Source organism: Candoia aspera, chromosome 4 (genome assembly GCF_035149785.1).
Source record: "Candoia aspera isolate rCanAsp1 chromosome 4, rCanAsp1.hap2, whole genome shotgun sequence".
NCBI classification, from domain to species: domain Eukaryota; kingdom Metazoa; phylum Chordata; class Lepidosauria; order Squamata; family Boidae; genus Candoia; species Candoia aspera.
In genome coordinates, this window is record NC_086156.1 from 118,034,900 (window position 1) to 118,051,943 (window position 17,044).

A 17,044-nucleotide genomic window follows, 5' to 3' on the forward strand; every position below is an offset into this window, starting at 1 on the left:
TGTCACGACCTTCCCGTCTTGGGGGGCCCTTCACGGTTTAGCTCATGGCATCGTTGAGGTGCTCAAGCTCCAGCACCACGGCAAGGTAACGATCCTTTGCTGAAGATGCTGGGATTGCATCTCCCATATTCCTCCAGCCCCTAGCCAATCCCAACAGATCTTGAAGGCACCAGGTTAGGGAAGGCTGTGCTGGAAGCCTGCAAATCTTCAGAGAGAATTCTTCGAAGACAGGTATCTGTTCGGCCTCTTTGGTGTCATAAAAGTCACTGCCGCTCTCCGCCTCTACCGATCTCTTGTTCTGGCCTTTGTCCACCTGTTTCTCAACGGATGGCCCAGAGCCGCCCTGGCTCCTTCCAGCTTCGCTCTGCATAAAGACAGCGTGTCCATTGCTCCAGCTAAAAGTAAATGTATGGCTTGCGTAGGCTCGCGTGGTCTGTTGTCCATGCACATTGCATCATGTTTTGTGTACTTTCCTCTGTTTGGGGAAATGCTCCTCTGAAGGGGTGCCCGCGGGGGCTTGGCTTCTGCTGGGACGGAGCCGAGGGAGGAGCTGAGCTCAGAGCACAGTATAAGGGGAGCCGTGCAGAACGCACGAGGTGCTTCCCTTTTCGCACAGCCTGGCAAACTTTTTGAAAGCTTGAAACGTCCTGCAGAAAGAAACATATTGACAGTGCAAAGATCAACCGAGGAAGAAGTGAAACCATCGGCACCTGAGGACCGGGGCCCTTGAACCTCAGTCCGATAGGGAGGGTTGACCACGTCCCCGTTGCAGGTTGTGCCCATTTCTTTCTCCCTCTAGGGTTCTTGGGGCGGGGTGTGTGTGTGTGCTTGGCCCTGGATGAGCCATCCAGGGGCCCTTCTCCAGAGGAAGGCAGGGTTGGGACAAGCAGGCAAGGACGGGACGAAAAAACACGTTCATGGAGTGGCTTTAAATGCGGAAAAGGTAACAGGATTACGCGTACGGGATGATTTTCTGTCTGTTGCATTGCAATGTGACAATCGGGGAGGCTTTGGGGGTGCGGAGGGGGCAGGGGGCTTGGAGTATTCCCTCCCTGCTGCCATGGGCCCACAACCCCCGATGGGTGGCCCCCGGCCCTTGGAAATCTCCCTGGGGCAGGCCAGTGGGCTGGCCGTTTGGAAAAAGCCAGCAGGACAGAAAGGACACTGCTGTTCCACCCACGAGCCCTAAAGCCAGGTGGACGGTTTGGAAGTCACCCCTGCGGCCTTGGCCGTTCTCTGCTGGAAGAGACGCCATGTTGGCCTTTTGGTATTACAAGCGCCCAGGAGGGCCAGGAGGCAAGATCAAGGGACCGGTTTTCAGAGGGTCTGCACAGCAAGGGAGTGTCTCTTAAAATTTAAGCGTTTGGAGACAGAGGGGGAGGCTGATAGTCCACAGCAACAAGAGAATGCAGGAGTGGAGAGAGAAAATCTCTTCTCCTCTTAAAAGTAGACTTTTAGGTTCATTAATCAGTGCAAGTACAGGTAGTCCTCGCTTAACGACCACAACTGGGACCAGAATTTTGGTTGCTAAGTGAAGCAGTCATTAAGCAAATCTGGCCCAATTTTACGACCTTTTTTGCGGTGGTTGTTAAGCAAATCATTGTGGGCATTAAGTGAATCACATGGTCGTTAAGTGAATCATGTGGTTCCCCATTGATTTTGCTTGCCAGAAGCTGGCTGGGAAGGTCGAAAATGGCAATCACATGACCACGGGATGCTGTGACGGTCATAAATGAGAACCCATTGCCAAGTGCCCGAATTGTGATCATGTGACTGCAGGGACGCTGCAACGGTTGTAAGGTTGAGAACCGGTCATAAGTTCTTTTTTTCCGCACCAACCTAACTCTGAACTGTCACTAAATGAATGGTTGTAATTACTGTATTACTCAATCTGCCATCAAATTCAATTCATACGTAATTATGTATTATTATTATTTTATATAATTATGAGTTACAATCATTAATAATTATTTATTGCTTACTTGGCAGCCACCTATATTTATTTTGTATTTATTTTATATTTTAACTGTTTTAATTGTAATTGTTTCAACTGTTTTATAGTTTTATTGTTGTAAGGCGCCCAGAGTCACTTGCTGAGATGGGCGGCTGTAGAAATCAAACAAACAAACAGACAAACGAACAGTAGAAATTGCTTCAATGGAGCATAGCACGCAGAACAGTGAAAAAGTTGCGAATGGAAGTTCCTGTGTTTTCCCCAAGTTAAACTGCCCAAAGAGTTCAAACCCGCTCCCTTCCTCAGGCATGCAGCGCCCCCTCTTTGTGCCGGTCAGCTCAGCTCCATGCAGATGTCTCCCACAGCACGGCAGCCTGACCTTGGAGACCAGGGACAGCCCAAACAAGATGCTTTCACACTCCTGGCATGTTCCCCCTCCCAATTCGGCTGACCCGCAGGTCCCAATGCGCATGAACTCCATTCATGCATGCAAGTCCAATCAGATGTTCTGGGAACATTTGATCCGGGAGCATGACAATGGTTGCTAAACGAGGACTACCTGTATATTAAAAACTCATCTTTAAAGGCCCTCTTGGGACTGCCTGTTTTTCCTGACGAGAGGGAAGCAGGGAGCAGGGGAAGGGACTGCAAATGCTGGGTGGCCCTGATGGGACCTTCTTAGCTTCTGCAGGAAGCCCCCCAGTCCTTCTCATTTAGGGCTCTCTGTTGTTCATGCCAGGGACCCGGTGGATCGTGGGGGAGTTTGGGAGACTTGGCCCCTGCCAGGAGTGGTGACTTTGGAAAGAAGGGGTGCAGACTGTACCCTGGGCATCCTTCCCTGAGACAGAAGGTAAGGAGTTACCCTCTGGGGATAACTCACAAGGCCCCAGCCAAAATCTGGCTCGGGAGGCAGAACCTAAAAGCCATGTGGTCAGGAGCCCCTCCTGAAGAAACAGAAGGAGGGCGAACTGTCCCTGAGCCCAGCCCATCCTCTGACAGTGGGGTCTTGTGACATCATTTTGTGTTTCCAGGTGTTTGGGCCTCTTTGGGGAAGCGTCTCAAAATGATCCGAGATTACCAGGATCTTTCCGTGACTTTTGATGCAGAGAATGAGGACGACATACCCAGGAAGAAAGGTGCGCAGGGGCCAGATTCTCTCATTCAGACTGGTTGTGCCTTGCCCAGTTCTTGCGAAGTTTTTTCTAGCCCCCAGATAGGCACTAGAGTCCTTCGTCATCAGTCTATGGCTCTTCTTGGCCAGCGGGCACCATCTTCTAACAGACTTTGCCCCCCCCTCTTTCTTGAAAAGTCATGAGTAATATACAAAGGAGCTTAATGAAAGAGGAACAGGGTACAGGTAGTCCTCAACTTACAACCACAATTGGGACCAGAACTTCCATTGCTAAGTGAGGCGGTCATTAAGTGAGCCGTGCCCAATTTTACAGCCTTTTTTTGCTGCTGTTGCTAAGTGATCTGGCTTCCATCCTTGACTTTGCTTGTCGGAAGCCCCCCTCTGGGAAGGTCTCAAATGGGGGTCACATGACCCCAGGATGCTGCAACTGTCATAAATACATGCCAGTTGTCAAGCACCTGAATTTTGATCACATGACTGTGTGGATGCTGCAACAGTCATAAGTGCAAGGACCAGTCCCAAGTCACTTTTTTCAGTGCTGTCGTAACTTTGGCCATTAAACAAATGGTCATAAGTCGAGGACTACCACTAGCTTTACCTTTGACCCCCATCCATCGTTCACCTGTATCTTGTCGACAATTTGGAGGAGGTGGTTTAATTGTTGAATGCTAAGATTTATTGGTTTTCTTGCTTTGCATTGCCTCCCCCATTTTTTTCCAAAGTGTTTTTGCAGAGGCTTGTTATTCAATCCAGTGGTAGCTCCAAGTTACCCAATCTGGATTAGTAAAGTGCCACAGAAGGGGTATTGTACCTTCAAGTAAAAGCTTCTGCTCTTTTCGCGCTTCCTGTTCAATGCTGCTCCAAGACGATTCATACGTTTGTTTGCTTCTTTTATTTATTAGACTCGTCATTAATACGTTTTTAGGCTGCTGCAACCGCATAGCTCTTGGCAGCAGTTTTGAATGGCCTCTTCATCGGTACTTTGTAAGAAGGAAAGAGGCCACCGAGAGAAAGCTGCTAATTAAGATGGCAGGGGCCCTTCCGCCTACTGGTGGCAGAGCAGTGACTCAGTAATACTAGGAAGGCCAGATGCAGAGGCAGCTTTTACAAGTATAATTATAGGCTACATCTAGGACTGACTAGGAGTTTAGCGCTGGGTCAGATGAAGGCGATAACTTCCTCTTTCTTATTAGTTCCACTGTGGGCTAGATTCCGGTTTCTCTCCTACTCCCGCCCTTCCAGTTACTACGTTTTCCACGGACCTTCCTACTGCTCTGCTTCTGCTTGGCCTCCTTTCTTTACTCGCCTTGCCTTAGACCAGTGTTTCTCAACCTTGGCGGCTGGAAGCTGTGTGGACTTCAACTCCCAGAATCCCCCAGCCAGCTTTGCTGACCGGAGAATTCTGGGAATTGAAGTCCACACAGCTTCAAGCCGCCAGGGTTGAGAAACACTGCCTTAGACCTCCCCTACGGCACCAGCTGGAGCAAAGAAGGGGTTGGCCTGCATGAGACATATTTTGTGCATGGACATACTTAGAGTTTGGATGCCTGATTCCTTGGGATGTTCACTAAAATCCCAACATGGCAGTCCTGCTGAAAATTGTGATGGATGCAGGTAATAGATGAGTAAATGAAATAAACAAACCCCATTGTTAAGGCCGAGGTTTGGGAAAAAACCCAGTGATCGGATCCTCTTTTCTTAGACCCTCCAAAGCTTCCCCGAAGCCAAACCTGGGGTCGACGTATCTTCCCCAGCCGACGTCTGGTTCTAATCCTGCTGGGACTCATCCTCATCCTCACCCTCACGGTGATTGTGTTTGGTGTCAAAGGTGAGCGACTTGCAATAGGACGATGCTGGAAAATAGGGTCCTGTGGTCGGAGCACAGCAAAAGGCAAAGGAACTGGGGACCACCAGGTGACCACCAGGCTGAGCACAGATGGGGCAAATGCAAAAGTTAGGACAAAATTTTAGGACTAAATGAGAGCCTCTTCCCTCCCCTACCTCAAGGCTTTTCCCTTCCTCTCTTTGCTTCCCAGGCCGTCTTTACAACTCTCAGTTGCAGGACGTCCACAAGACTCTGGGGAGTCTCAATCAAACAATTGGAAGCAGATCACGCTTCTTCAGGATAAAGGTGAGCATTGCAGGCTGGAGAAGAATCTAAAACTCCGGGTCTGCCTCTGATTTCTGCTCTTGAGCTGGCTATCTTTCCCGAGCGCTGCACTCCAGACCTGGAATTAAAATGAGCTGGTCCTGTGCTTAGGCGCATAAAAATACTACTGCTTCTAAAACCAGCTCCCGGATAGCATTTAAGTTAGTCTGGAATGAGTCTTTAATCCTGGAATCACTCCCTCCCCCCCCCCCAAGTTCTTTTAAGGTTAGCTGCCAAGGAAGTTGATTTATTTATTCATTTGATGGATATAAAGGGCTGCCCAACTCAAAACTATACGACTCTGGGCCATGCACAACAGAAAAACGAGCAATAAACTCAAGAGGTGAGTTCAGTCAAGAGACGTAACTCATCAAAGCAGCTTTCTGGAATCCTCAGAACAGAGAAGATAAGGAAGGCAAGGGCTCTCAGCGGTCATCTAGCCCAGTGCCAGAATCCCCTACCTTTCGTTCTCCAGAGGCGTTGGATTTCAGCTCATCTGTAGGGGGCTTCTACGGCATTCCCAACACATCTGGGTGGCCAAAGGTGACCAACTTCAGAATTCAAAGAAACACCAGAGAGCCCAGTTCGGGCTGAAAGATGCCCGACAGAAAAGGCATTGCGCCCAGATGCAGGGTTCCCTGCCCCAGTTCATATCTGTGGAAGAACAACGTCCTGGTCCAGGAAGAAGCTTGACTAAGTCAACAGGGGCTTGTCGTACCACCTTGTTTCCCTATTGTGTGGTTAATAGCTTCCTTCTTTGGGCCCTTTTATACTGTTTAGCATCATTCTTGCACTCGACCAGTGTTTCTCGACCTTGGCCGCCTGAAGAGGGGTGGACTTCAACTCCCAGTTGACTCCCAGAACTCTGGGAGTTGAAGTCCACCCCTCTTCAGGTGGCCAAGGTCGAGAAACACTGCACTGGGCTCACAACAATCCCATCTGTGCCTTGCAGAGACCGGTGCCGAGGGAAGACTCCAGGAGGTAGAGGGAAAAGTGAAGCAACTGACGGAGGAGGCAAATGGAGGTAAGGGGGCAAAAGCCGGCAGTCCCGACTGGCCATTCTTTGCATGTGGGGTCTGTCGCAGGGAACACCAGGCACTCATGGGAAGGAAGGGCTTCCCACGGGTAGGCATGGAAAATGGAAAGGATGGGGGAAACGTGCCCTTTTTCCCAGATAAACCCCGTGGAGCCTTTTCAGAGTTACTGGGGGGCACGGATTTCTCCGAGTGAATGTTGAACCCAGCCCCCCTCACTGGGAGCCTTCTGGGCATTGGGCTATGTCTTCCATTATCCCAGGCACCGTAGTCAACCCATCTGAAGGGCCCCAGGTTGGGAAGAGTGGCTTTTATCCCTGGTCGAAGTCGCCAAACCAGAAGAAGGGGGTCGCTGTTTGGCAAAAGTCCACAATTCCTACATGACGCCTACAGTGAGGGCGGCTTGGATGCCAAAGGAGCTTCTGCATGGCCCATGGGAAACAGCATCATAGGGCTGGCATTCTAAGGCATTTGATACTGGCCATTTTCATTGCCCGTTTCTTCCTTGGCACACAGAAAAACGGGGAAAGATGTAGGCAGACCGATATAAGCCAATGCAGATGTAGGCGTTGGGACCTTCTTTCATATGGATTTTAAGCTGTTGGTTTCTTGGCTTTGCTTTCTCCAAGTGTAAAGGATCGGAATGATTTCTGGAGAAATTCTTTGATAAGCACTGGGCTCTGGGGTTGTGGTGCAGTATGTTTGTGCTCTCTACACTCTTACACACACGCGGGCGCTTATGAAGGGCACAACAGTCCACTCCTTCTATCTACTTGCCCATCCTTGTAGGCTTGCAGTACAAAGTGTGTTGGGGGGGACTGCCAAGGGCATCCATGGGGAGGGGTCAATAAAACCAAGACGGTGGCCGCCACCACACAATCCACATAAAAAGGGGGCGGGGCTTCAGTGGCCCAGTTGCGGCTGTCATCCTGAAGTTTTAAAAACCCTCTTCCCCTGCAGACGCCCCTGATCCAGTTAACTGATTTCCATTGTCTCTGGCTAGCTTTTTAACAACGTACTTACATGCAGAAACTATTAGCCTACCCATTAAAAAAGGCAAAGAAATAGAGGCATTATAAGAGGTCAAAAAAGTCAAGATGGCCACCTGCACTGCCCTAACTTTATTTTTTTTAAAACTTACTTTAAAACATTTAAGGAGTCTTGACTCTTTTGACACCTCACCCCCACCCTAATTCCCCACGGATGCTCTTTGATTGTCAAGGTGTGTGTGTGTGTGTGTGTGTGTGTACATACATATATAAAAATTTGAAACACTTCCACTTATAGACATGGGCAATTATAAGGGTTTAGTAAATAGATGGCTTCTCTTAATGGCAAATCTGGTTGCTTTAGGCCAGTGTGGACTTCAAGTCCAGAATTCCCCAGCCAGCCATACTGGCTGGGGAATTCTGGGACTTGAAGTCCACACATCTTCCAGTGGCCAAAGTTGAGAAGCACTGCTTTAGGCTGATCAGTCTGGAAGTGCCACAGAGCTCTCCTAAAAATGAAGATTTGGGGGGGGCTCAAAGAGGAAAATAGAGGAGTGGGATAGACTAACAGGGACCTCAGTGCTAATTAATCCATTTTGAGGGGTGGGGAAACCCTAAAGATGAGAGAAAAAGGTCTTGTTTGAAGGCTGACTTCATCCCCTTTCCCTCAAAACTACCTAGAAATAAAATGTTCCAATTATCTGGAGATGAACTTTTTAAGGAACTTTGGAGGAAGATTTCAAACCATTTGGAGAATATAACTCTTCTGCAGGGCATGGTCATAAAAGTCGAGATGGCAGCGGTGATGGTGCAAGGCTCTGCCTGGCTTTTATGCGTGCACATAAAAAAATAAAGTGGGATTTTTATTGTACCTTTGTGGCCGCCATCTTGACTTTTATGACCATGACTCTGTGGACACCCTTGCCTGACTCCACGCAGAATTCCTCCCTGGAGCAGAACTTACTTGCCAGTATTTTTTAAATGTTTCCCCATGGATTGCTCAGGTTATTGCCAACACTTTGCATTCTTGCTGCTGTGGGAAAACCACAAACTCAAAGGAAAAAAAATCAGATTCTGCTTAAAGCCAGCACAGCCACACGTTAGAATTCTGACTCCCTGTTTATGTGGGATGAGTTGCAAATTGGGGGAAGTTTCCTACCTGGGGAAAGCCTCTGTCTTTTAACATATGTCTCTCTCTCTCACTTTTGCAGCCACTGCACACCTCCTAAACCAGATGAAGGAGCTGCGGAAGAGTCACCTAGCTCTGAACTGCGACTTTCAGGATTTTAAATTCAACCGAACAGGTTTGGAGCGAGACTGCGGGCGTGCAGCCGGGCGTGTGGAATGCAAAGAATGGGGCTGGGCACCGATTCGGAGAAGAGGCAGATCCATGCTTCTCCTCCTCCTCCTCCTCTGTTGGGGCCTGCAGCCTTCCTGGCCAAAGCCTCGGGTTCAAATCTTCGCACATCCCAAGGAGTGGATGCTATTCCAGCCTTCAGCATTTCACTTGGCAGAACGAAGTCCCGGGCTGCAGGCTGTCCTGATGGGCTTCCTTGACTTCCGTCTCCTGTCGGTGGCTGGGGTGATGGGGATGCTCATGACCAGTGCATGGTGGGAAGATCCCTTCCCTTGGTCCCCAGCAACTGATGGCTATTCTGGAGATTGCTGCTTGGAATGAATTCCAGAAGTTAATCATAGGGGATGGGAAGAGGCATCCTTTTAATCTTTGGGAGCACTGTGCCCATGGTTTCTTTGGACAGGAGTCCAGAGATGCAAACATCTTGAGTCTCTGTCTCTTTCTTTGCTGTCTGGGGAATTCTGGGAGTTGAAGTCCACACATCTTCAAGCTGCCAAAGTTGAAAAACACTTCCTCCTTTGTGTGCCTAACAAAAATTGTGCAGATCCTCTCCCCTGACCTTGGGGCATACAGTTCCTGCCAGTTGTGTGGCATATTGCATTTTTCTGATGTTTTTATTTTGTTTTTATTCTCTGTTAGCCATCCGGTGTCATGTGTTTGAGAGGGGTGGCTATATAAATTGAATTAATAATAATAATTATTATTTTAATTATAATAACTTATTCAATTTAAATGCCACGCAACTGTGAGCAGTGTACAAATTAATAAGTGAAATAACTAAATCCCACATTCCACCAGTGGGGGAGAAGCTCCGCACAAAATAGCAAACAATTCTTGATGCTGTTCCCAAGTCCTGGCAACTGTCTATCAATTCATCCCAGGCTTCTCTCCCGAGGAAGGAGAGGCAGTGGTGGCTTGGAGTGATGGGTGTTGTAGTCCAGCATGGCTGAAGCCACCCCCTCCTTTCATCCCTGCCCGTTTTCTTCCTTCCCAGATCGAGCGGAAGCTTGTTGTCCAAACGGTTGGGATGCATTTCGGAAAAGCTGCTACTGGGAGTCCAGGGTGGGGAAGCCGTGGCACGAAGCCAAAGCCGAGTGCGAGATGCAAGACGCCCACCTGGTGATCATCAACTCCTTTGAGGAACAAGTAGGTGGTGGTGTTTCTACCTGTTCCGGTGTTTGACCCAAGAAGCAGTTGAACTAGCCCAGTGTTTCTCAACCCCCACAACTTTAAGATGGGTGGACTTCAACTCCCAGAATTCCCCAGTCAGCCATGCTGGCTGGGGAATTCTGGGAGTTGAAGTCCACCCATCTTAAAGTTGTGGGGGTTGAGAAACACTGGGCTAGATATTCCTTCCAACTCTATCATATGCTGGGAGGGGCCTTCCTACGCTGTAGACCAAGAGTTTGGGGTATTGGGGTGCCCTGAAGCTACTTTTTTCCTCTCTCCTGGCAGCAATTCGTGGCGGTGCGTGTGAGGCCTCAGTATATGTGGATTGGTTTGTCGGACTCCAGCGGCAGCTGGAAGTGGGTGGACGGGTCGCCCTACACTGTTGAGGAACGGTGAGTTCACCAGATGGGGGTAGGGGGTGCCCTTGGCTATCCATTGACAGGCAGCCTTGAGGAAGCCCTTGGGCAGAATGCTTAAGGCCATCTACTCCCACCACCACCCCCGCTTAGCCCAGGCGGGGGAATTCTGGGAGTTGAAGTCCACCCGTCTTCAAGCTGCCAAGGTTGAGAAGCCCTGCTCTATAGTATATCTGTGCATTTGGCTTGGCCCCCCAGTGAAGAACTTCGCACTGTTCCTCTGCTAAATTTCATTTTATGGTTTAATTTCTAGAACCGGCCCAGACCGCCTTGAATTTTGTTTCTCTTGCCTGGGCGGTTAGCAACTGTACCCTTCAATTTGGGTCATCTGCAAATTTGAAGCATGCGTGCTCCAACTTTTCATCTGGGTCATTAATAAAAATATTGAAGAGGACTGGATTCAGGATCTAACCCTGTGGCAGTGTGCCCCCCCCCCCGCCTCCCCAATTCGGATTCTTCATGGATCGTGATCAGTGGATTCCCCTCCGTAACGTGTAATGGCTGCTTTTCCTGGAGGGGCTGGTTTTATTCTGCTTGAAAGCATTAAAAAAAAAAAAAACACTGCCAGCCAGTCATGCCCAAACAGACCCAGTGACTCAATCCTGTCTCCTTCACCCAGGGACTGGTGCCCCGAACAGCCGGACAACTGGTACGGCCACAGCCTCGGTGGCGGGGAAGACTGTGCCCACCTTCACCGCGACGGCTGCTGGAACGATGATCACTGCACACGAGACTACGGCTGGGTCTGCGAAATGGAGATGAACAATTAAGGGGGGCAGGCGACCAGTCCGGCTGTCCCTGGCCGCGGATCCACCAGGTCCTGGTTTGGACTGTGTGCTGGCCAGGTTCCCCTCGTTCCCAAGCTCTTCCTGCCTGTCCTGAGAACCGGCATGTCAGATTGTGTGACTGCTGGCCTTCCACGTCCTCCCAAAACATTTGGGGCACTGGGGCACTGTTGGCACCCTGGCCACACAGCCGCGTCAGCCTCCTCATGTTTCCTCCATTGCTTGCTTTCTCGCCCAACGGTGGCTCGTTCTGCCTTTCCCCCTGCCTCCTCCCGTACTGTCCCCTCTTTCGGCTTCCCTGGCAGCCCCCCCCTTAATCTCAGCAGCCTGTTTTCCTGCACCCCATGACCCTCTGAGCCGTTTTTTTCTGAACCTTTCACTTAACTAACTGAAGCTGCCCATTTCGTTAATAACCTAAAGCCGACAGTAGGGGGGATCTGCAAGCTGGGAGGGGACAAAAAAGTCAAAATGGTGGGATTGAAGCCCTGCCCCTTTTTAATGTTTCTCATGCTACCCTTCCCCCACCCACCCAACACCACTGGCTGACAGTTTCCCTAAAGGAGGGAGAAGACATGTGGCATTTCATCTCACTGGGGCAAAATTTGCATAGCAGAGATCAAAAATGGGGTCTGTTTTCTAGCATTTAATATACCAAAGCTGATGGTACAGGCCTTACCAATTACAGGTAGTTCTCACTTAACAACCACAACTGGGACTAAAATTTCAGTTGCTAAGCAAAGCACTCATTAAGAGAATCTGACCCGATTTTATGACCTTTTTTCTGGCAGCTGTTAAGCGAATCACATGGTTCCCCGTTGATTTTGCTTACCAGAAGCCAGCCAGGAAGGTTGAAACTGGTGATCATATGACCATGGGATGCTGGGACAGTCATAAATGCAAACCAGTTGCCAAGCACCCAAATTGTGATCACATGACTGCAGACGCTGTGACAGTCATAAGTGTGAGGACTAGTCATAAGTCAGTTTTTTCAGCACTGTCGTCAATCTGAACCATCACTAAACGAATGGTTGTTAAGCGAGGACTACCTGTAACAGATGATTTAGGTCCTCAATATGCTTTAACTGAAAATTTAGCTGAAGGGGACAAGTTTCAAATGTTTGAATTAAGCTTGGCCCCTTCCATTGCTAAGAGAAATCATTTTGCTCAGCCATATGTTCTGGATGTGTATGCATTAAAGGTTTCTGTGATGCACAACATTCAGACCGGGTACTCAGCGTCCATTAGGCAAGTAATCTGATTTTGCTGCAGGAATGTGCTGGTTCTGGAGACCAAGGAAGAAGCAGGAGCAGACAGCATGGCCCTCTTGCCTCTCTGACTGTGCCAGGGGCCAGCTGATGCAAAGGGCACAGAAGGGTGTAATTCCTTAGCAATTAGAGTCAGGGATTAAGTAGATTTAACCTTTCCAAGCCTGGTGCCTTCCCTTGGCTGGGCACGCTGGGTCTGTATTCCTTTATCCATGGAGAGAGATAGGCTTGGGGAAAAGATTAAAGCCAGCAGAACACGGGCCTTCGCTGCTTGCCATCTTGGATCTCAGCAGCCACGTTGGAGTTTAGCCCTGTGGGGACATTGCTGGTGGAAACCAGTCCCCGGTTCTTCTCAAAAACTGCCTCACCGAGTGACTCCAGGTTCTGGCGGACGTGACTTGCAAGCAACAGCTGGTGCAGCCGGTTGGTAGGTGCCAAAACATGCTTTCCGCCCCAGCCAGGGTGCGCTGAGCTGTCTGTCACGGAGCAGAGAGGATGTGAGACACCTTTGCTGAGGCTGACCTGGAGAGGGCCTTGGCTCTTCCATTTACTCACCTTCTCTGAGTCAGGGCAGAAAGCCAAGATGTGTTTGTCCATGCTTTGGATTAACAATGTTTCTTAACCTGGCAAAGCAGAGCGGCATGCGCATCCTCATGGCTGAAAATCTCAGTCTACGATTGAGGGTTCTGAATGCAGGAATGGAGGGCTCTGGAGGAAACCTGAAGTTGGATCAGGCCACAAGCGTTTCGCTGCCCCCCAAATCCAGCTGGATTCTCCAGGAACGTCCCACAGCCTGAAGGTGGCCCTTCGAGCCATCCCTGCTAGTCTCCCACGCGGACAGGAGGCTGTCCAATGGACCTCTCTAGGCCTTCCCTGGGCAAAGCGGGAATCTTTAAGAAAACGTTCTGGAGAGCTTCAGAGGCCGGAGCACTCCATAGGCAGAGGCCGACGCGCCGGGAAGCCTGGGACTCCTCAAGGCATCCGATTCAGGTCCCGGACTCGATGACTCAGCCAGCAAGTCAGAAATTAGCAGCCGGTTTTGTAATGTGACCGGCTTCCGGAAAACAGACCCAGAAAGTTTGTGGCAGGTCACCGAGGGTGTGCGTTCAGACGCGTCTACGTGCCGCTGAAAACGAGGCGCAGGATCGCCTCTGTGGGGGCGGCTCCTCGGCCCAGTTTCTTTTCAGGGCTCATCCAGTTTGTTTTCTTCCCTACCTGGGAAACAGGGCTGGGCAGAGTTGGTGAGTAATTTGCTCCTGGATTTCATTTTGATTACAAGGGAAGAATGTGGCCTTTGCAGGGGGTGGAGGGCCGCTGTGGCCAAGCGCCAGTTTTGACGATGTTTGTAAAAGGGCATAAAGAAACTGCAGCGGTGATGAGCAGGTGGGGAAGAAACCTGCCAGAGTCAGCAATGAAGCATCTCCTCCAGCAGACTTTTTTTTTTAATCCATTCAATCGGAGACTGTCCGGACAAGCCCCTGCAGTTTTCTTGGCAACGTTTCTCAGAAGTGGTTTGCCATTGCCTCCTCCCTAGGGCTGAGAGAGAGTGACTGGTCCAAGGTCACCCAGCTGGCTTCGTGCCCAAGGCAGGCCTAGAACCCAGGGCCTCCCGGTTTCTACCCTGATGCCTTAACCACTACACCAGACTGCCTCTCTGCTTCTGCAGATGGTTACCCCCAAAAGGAGGGGCTCAGTAGCCCCTCGTGTGGAGCACGCCTAGGCCAGGCCATGGCGACAGAATCCTGCTTGATCACCCGGGGGGTGGGGCGGGCTGGCACAAGCCTGACTCAGCAGAAGGCAATTTTACGTGTCCCCCCAAAGTTGGAAAAATTGAAAGCCACCTTTAGCAGCGGCCGTCCTCAACCATCCGCCCTGATTTTGTCCACGGGGGAAGAAGCGAGGGGCACTCTGGCTGCTGCGAAGTCCCCCCCGCCCCCGCTCCTCCTCGGTCTTGCTTACAACCCTGCAAAGGGCTTTGAACAGAATTGCCGATGAGCAAAACGGGCAAGCAAACTAAATCCGGACACGGCACAGAGCCCACATTTATTTATCTGGCTGGGGAGTTCTGGGAGTTGAAGGCCAACGTCTTAAAGTGGCCAAGGTTGAGAAACACTCTCTATTCATTCTTTCCCAAAACAACCCCCCCCCGCAAGGTGGGCGGCGAGGGAGAAAGTGGATCGGCCCAAAGTCTCCCGGGAAATTGTGTGGCCCGGGGGGGGGGGGGGGGAGGCCTGCTGAACCCAGGATTTCCACCTTCCCTGCCCCGCCCCCGCTTTTCAAAGAATTCACCCCGTTTGCTTCCGCGCGGCCCGCAGCCCAAACCGGCTGCTGGCTGCCCGCCGCGCCCCCAGCCCGCCGTCCCGCGCCCCCGAGCGCCGAACCGAGACGGGTTGAGGAGAAGCTGAGCCAAGAGCGCGGGATTCCCGCTCCAGGACGGACCCCCCGCCCCCCGCCCCTCCCTGCGCCTGGCTTGGCGGCGGGCGGCGGGCATCGCCCGGGCCGGGGCGCGGAGGGCCGGCGGCGCTTGGGACGGGGCGGCCGCGGGAGCCGCGGGTCCAGGGCTGCTCCGGCTCTTGCGCGCCTGCAGGGGCAGGAAGGGCGGGGGCGTCCCCGGTTCCCGGGGAGCAGCTCCGAGAGCCGCCGGGCAGTTGGGTGCAGCCCCGCCCGGGGGCAGAAGCGGCGGAGCGGGAGCCGCCGGGCCACCCCCGGCCTGCCTTCCCGGGGCGGGGAACGCCTCCTGCCCGCCTCCGCCGCGCCCTCCCGCCCTGCCCTATAAAGGGCGGCCGCCGCCGCCGCCGAGAGAAGCCGAGTCGGGCGAGCCGCGCTTCGCTTCCTGCACCCGGAGCCGCTCGGAGACCGCGCAGAGGCGCCCGCCAGGTACGGACCCCCGCGCTCCCCTCCACCCGCCGCCGCTGCGCCCCCGTGGCGGCCGGCCCGGCTTCCCGGAGCGCGGCCGGGCAGACTTCGCGGGGCCGGGAACCCTCGCCCGCGCCAGCCCGGCGGACCTGTGCCAGCCCAGCCCCGAAGGCTTCCCAGGACAAGCCCCGCTTTCGGGCAGGGCAGGGGACGGGGGACGCCCGGGAGGGGAGGACTCCAGGTCCCATCCTTCCTCGCCAGCGCCTGATGGGGGCTGAGTCCAAGACCTCCGCTCCTCCTCCCCGGCTTTGCTGGCGCGCTTGGCGGCTCCCCCTCCTGATAGCCGCCCCCCGGGAATCCGAGCGGAAGGCCGGCGAGCCCGCGAGCCCACTCGGAGCTCCCCCCGGCCCGGCCCGGCCCGGCCCCCTCAGGGAGCAGATCCGACTGGGAGGTCCCAGGCTGGGAACCGCCCCCGACCTGGCCGGGGAGGCGCGCCTCCACACACACACACCCCGGTTTGCCCGGGCTCCCTGCCCTGCGCGTTCCCCCTGCTTGCCCGCACCCCGTTTCCTTCCCCGGCCTGAAGGGGTGGCTGGAGTGGCCCGAACAATGGCCTTTGCCCGCGGGAGGAAAGTCTTGCAAAAGTCGCGCGTTTTCCCACCGTTTGAGTGGCCCAAAGGTGCACCCGCGAATCAGGCGGCTGGCTCCCTGGAGTAACGCCCCCTTGCCCCCACAGGTGGCCTCTTGGGGATGCCGGACACTCGCGAGGGCCTGGGCTGGACCGGCCACCTGGTGACCCTGAACGTGGGCGGGAAACTCTACAGCACGACGCTGGGGACGCTGACCCGCTTCCCAGACTCCATGCTGGGGGCCATGTTCCGTGGGCCACGGCCAGCCCTCCTGGACAGCTGCGGGAACTACTTCATCGACCGGGACGGCAAGGCCTTCCGCCACGTCCTGAACTTCCTCCGCTTCGGCCGGCTGGACCTTCCGGAGGGCTACGCCGAGCTCTCCCTGCTGCGGGCCGAGGCGGACTTCTACCAGATCCGTCCCCTCCTGGAGGAGCTGCGGCGGGTCGAGGCGGAGCGGTGGCGCCAGCGGACCAACGCGGTGCTCCACGCCGACGTGGACCAGCGCCTGCGCCAGCTGCACTTCAATGTGCGCCGTGGGCCACAGAACTACGAGCTCAGCTCTTGCCGCCTGGAAATCTTCACCGCCAACGTCTTCTGCACGGACAGGCGCTTCCTGGCCGTCCTGAGGGGACACTTGGGCCGCCCCGAACGCGCCAACAGGAGTTCGGACGAGGGGCCTTCCGGGAGGACGCCAGCCTGGTCTCAGAGAGGGCCAGGGCTTCCCAAAGCTCACACGGCCAACGGAGGATGTAAGAGGCAGCGGGACAGTTGGTCGCCTGATGGCGATCTGAGAATTTGCCTGGGCGATTCCACGGATGAAGATGCGGAAACAGACGATGAGATGCTGGACTGTTCTTCGGAAACTTCCCATGCGGAAACCGCGATGTGCCACCACCTTTGCTTAGAGTGGGCCCCGTGCCCACCTGCTCTGCCAGCTGCAGAGTATGCCAAACAGAAGCTGCACCCCCTGCGTGTGGATGGCAGGGAGATCAGATCCTCCAGTGAGTTCCTGGAAGAGGTGCTGAAGGCGGCGCTTGCGCAGGGCTTCCGAGTGGATTCGGTCTTCCCTGACCCCGCAGATATCCTGAGTGCCCGCTCTTTGCGGTTCGTGCGGCATTGAACATCTGAGCCAAACAGCGGGGGGAGAGGTAGCCTGCGGCAGCCAACCCCACCTCACACAGAATCGAGAGGGTAAGCCCAGGCATCCAGAACAAGCCATGATGACATCACCATGGCCTCACGAGGCAGGTGACAGTGTTTGTGTCTTTGCACAATGACGTCATGAGGCCCCGGGCATGCCTTGCC

At 53.3% G+C, this 17,044-nt stretch overlaps 2 protein-coding genes and 1 long non-coding RNA gene across 3 annotated transcripts in view; all 3 read left to right on the plus strand.

The window, feature by feature from the left end:
• LOC134495998 (uncharacterized) overlaps positions 1 to 17,044 on the plus strand; it is a 159,640-nt gene that overhangs the window by 105,993 nt on the left and 36,603 nt on the right. The window contains exon 2 of the long non-coding RNA XR_010067858.1: positions 1,483 to 1,613. This is a non-coding gene — a long non-coding RNA (uncharacterized LOC134495998). The remainder of the gene's footprint in view (positions 1 to 1,482; positions 1,614 to 17,044) is intronic.
• LOC134495994 (asialoglycoprotein receptor 1-like) lies at positions 779 to 12,201 on the plus strand. Its single transcript, XM_063301709.1, is given in 10 exon segments — positions 779 to 943; positions 2,986 to 3,090; positions 4,789 to 4,914; positions 5,123 to 5,185; positions 5,188 to 5,217; positions 6,188 to 6,259; positions 8,470 to 8,562; positions 9,610 to 9,761; positions 10,071 to 10,177; positions 10,821 to 12,201. Coding segments are annotated over 9 exon segments (867 nt in total). The 5' UTR covers positions 779 to 943; positions 2,986 to 3,017; the 3' UTR covers positions 10,972 to 12,201.
• On the plus strand, positions 15,825 to 16,918 carry KCTD11 (potassium channel tetramerization domain containing 11). Its single transcript, XM_063303139.1, has one exon. The coding sequence runs from the start codon at positions 15,858 to 15,860 to the stop codon at positions 16,857 to 16,859; it is 1,002 nt and encodes a 333-aa protein (XP_063159209.1). The 5' UTR covers positions 15,825 to 15,857; the 3' UTR covers positions 16,860 to 16,918.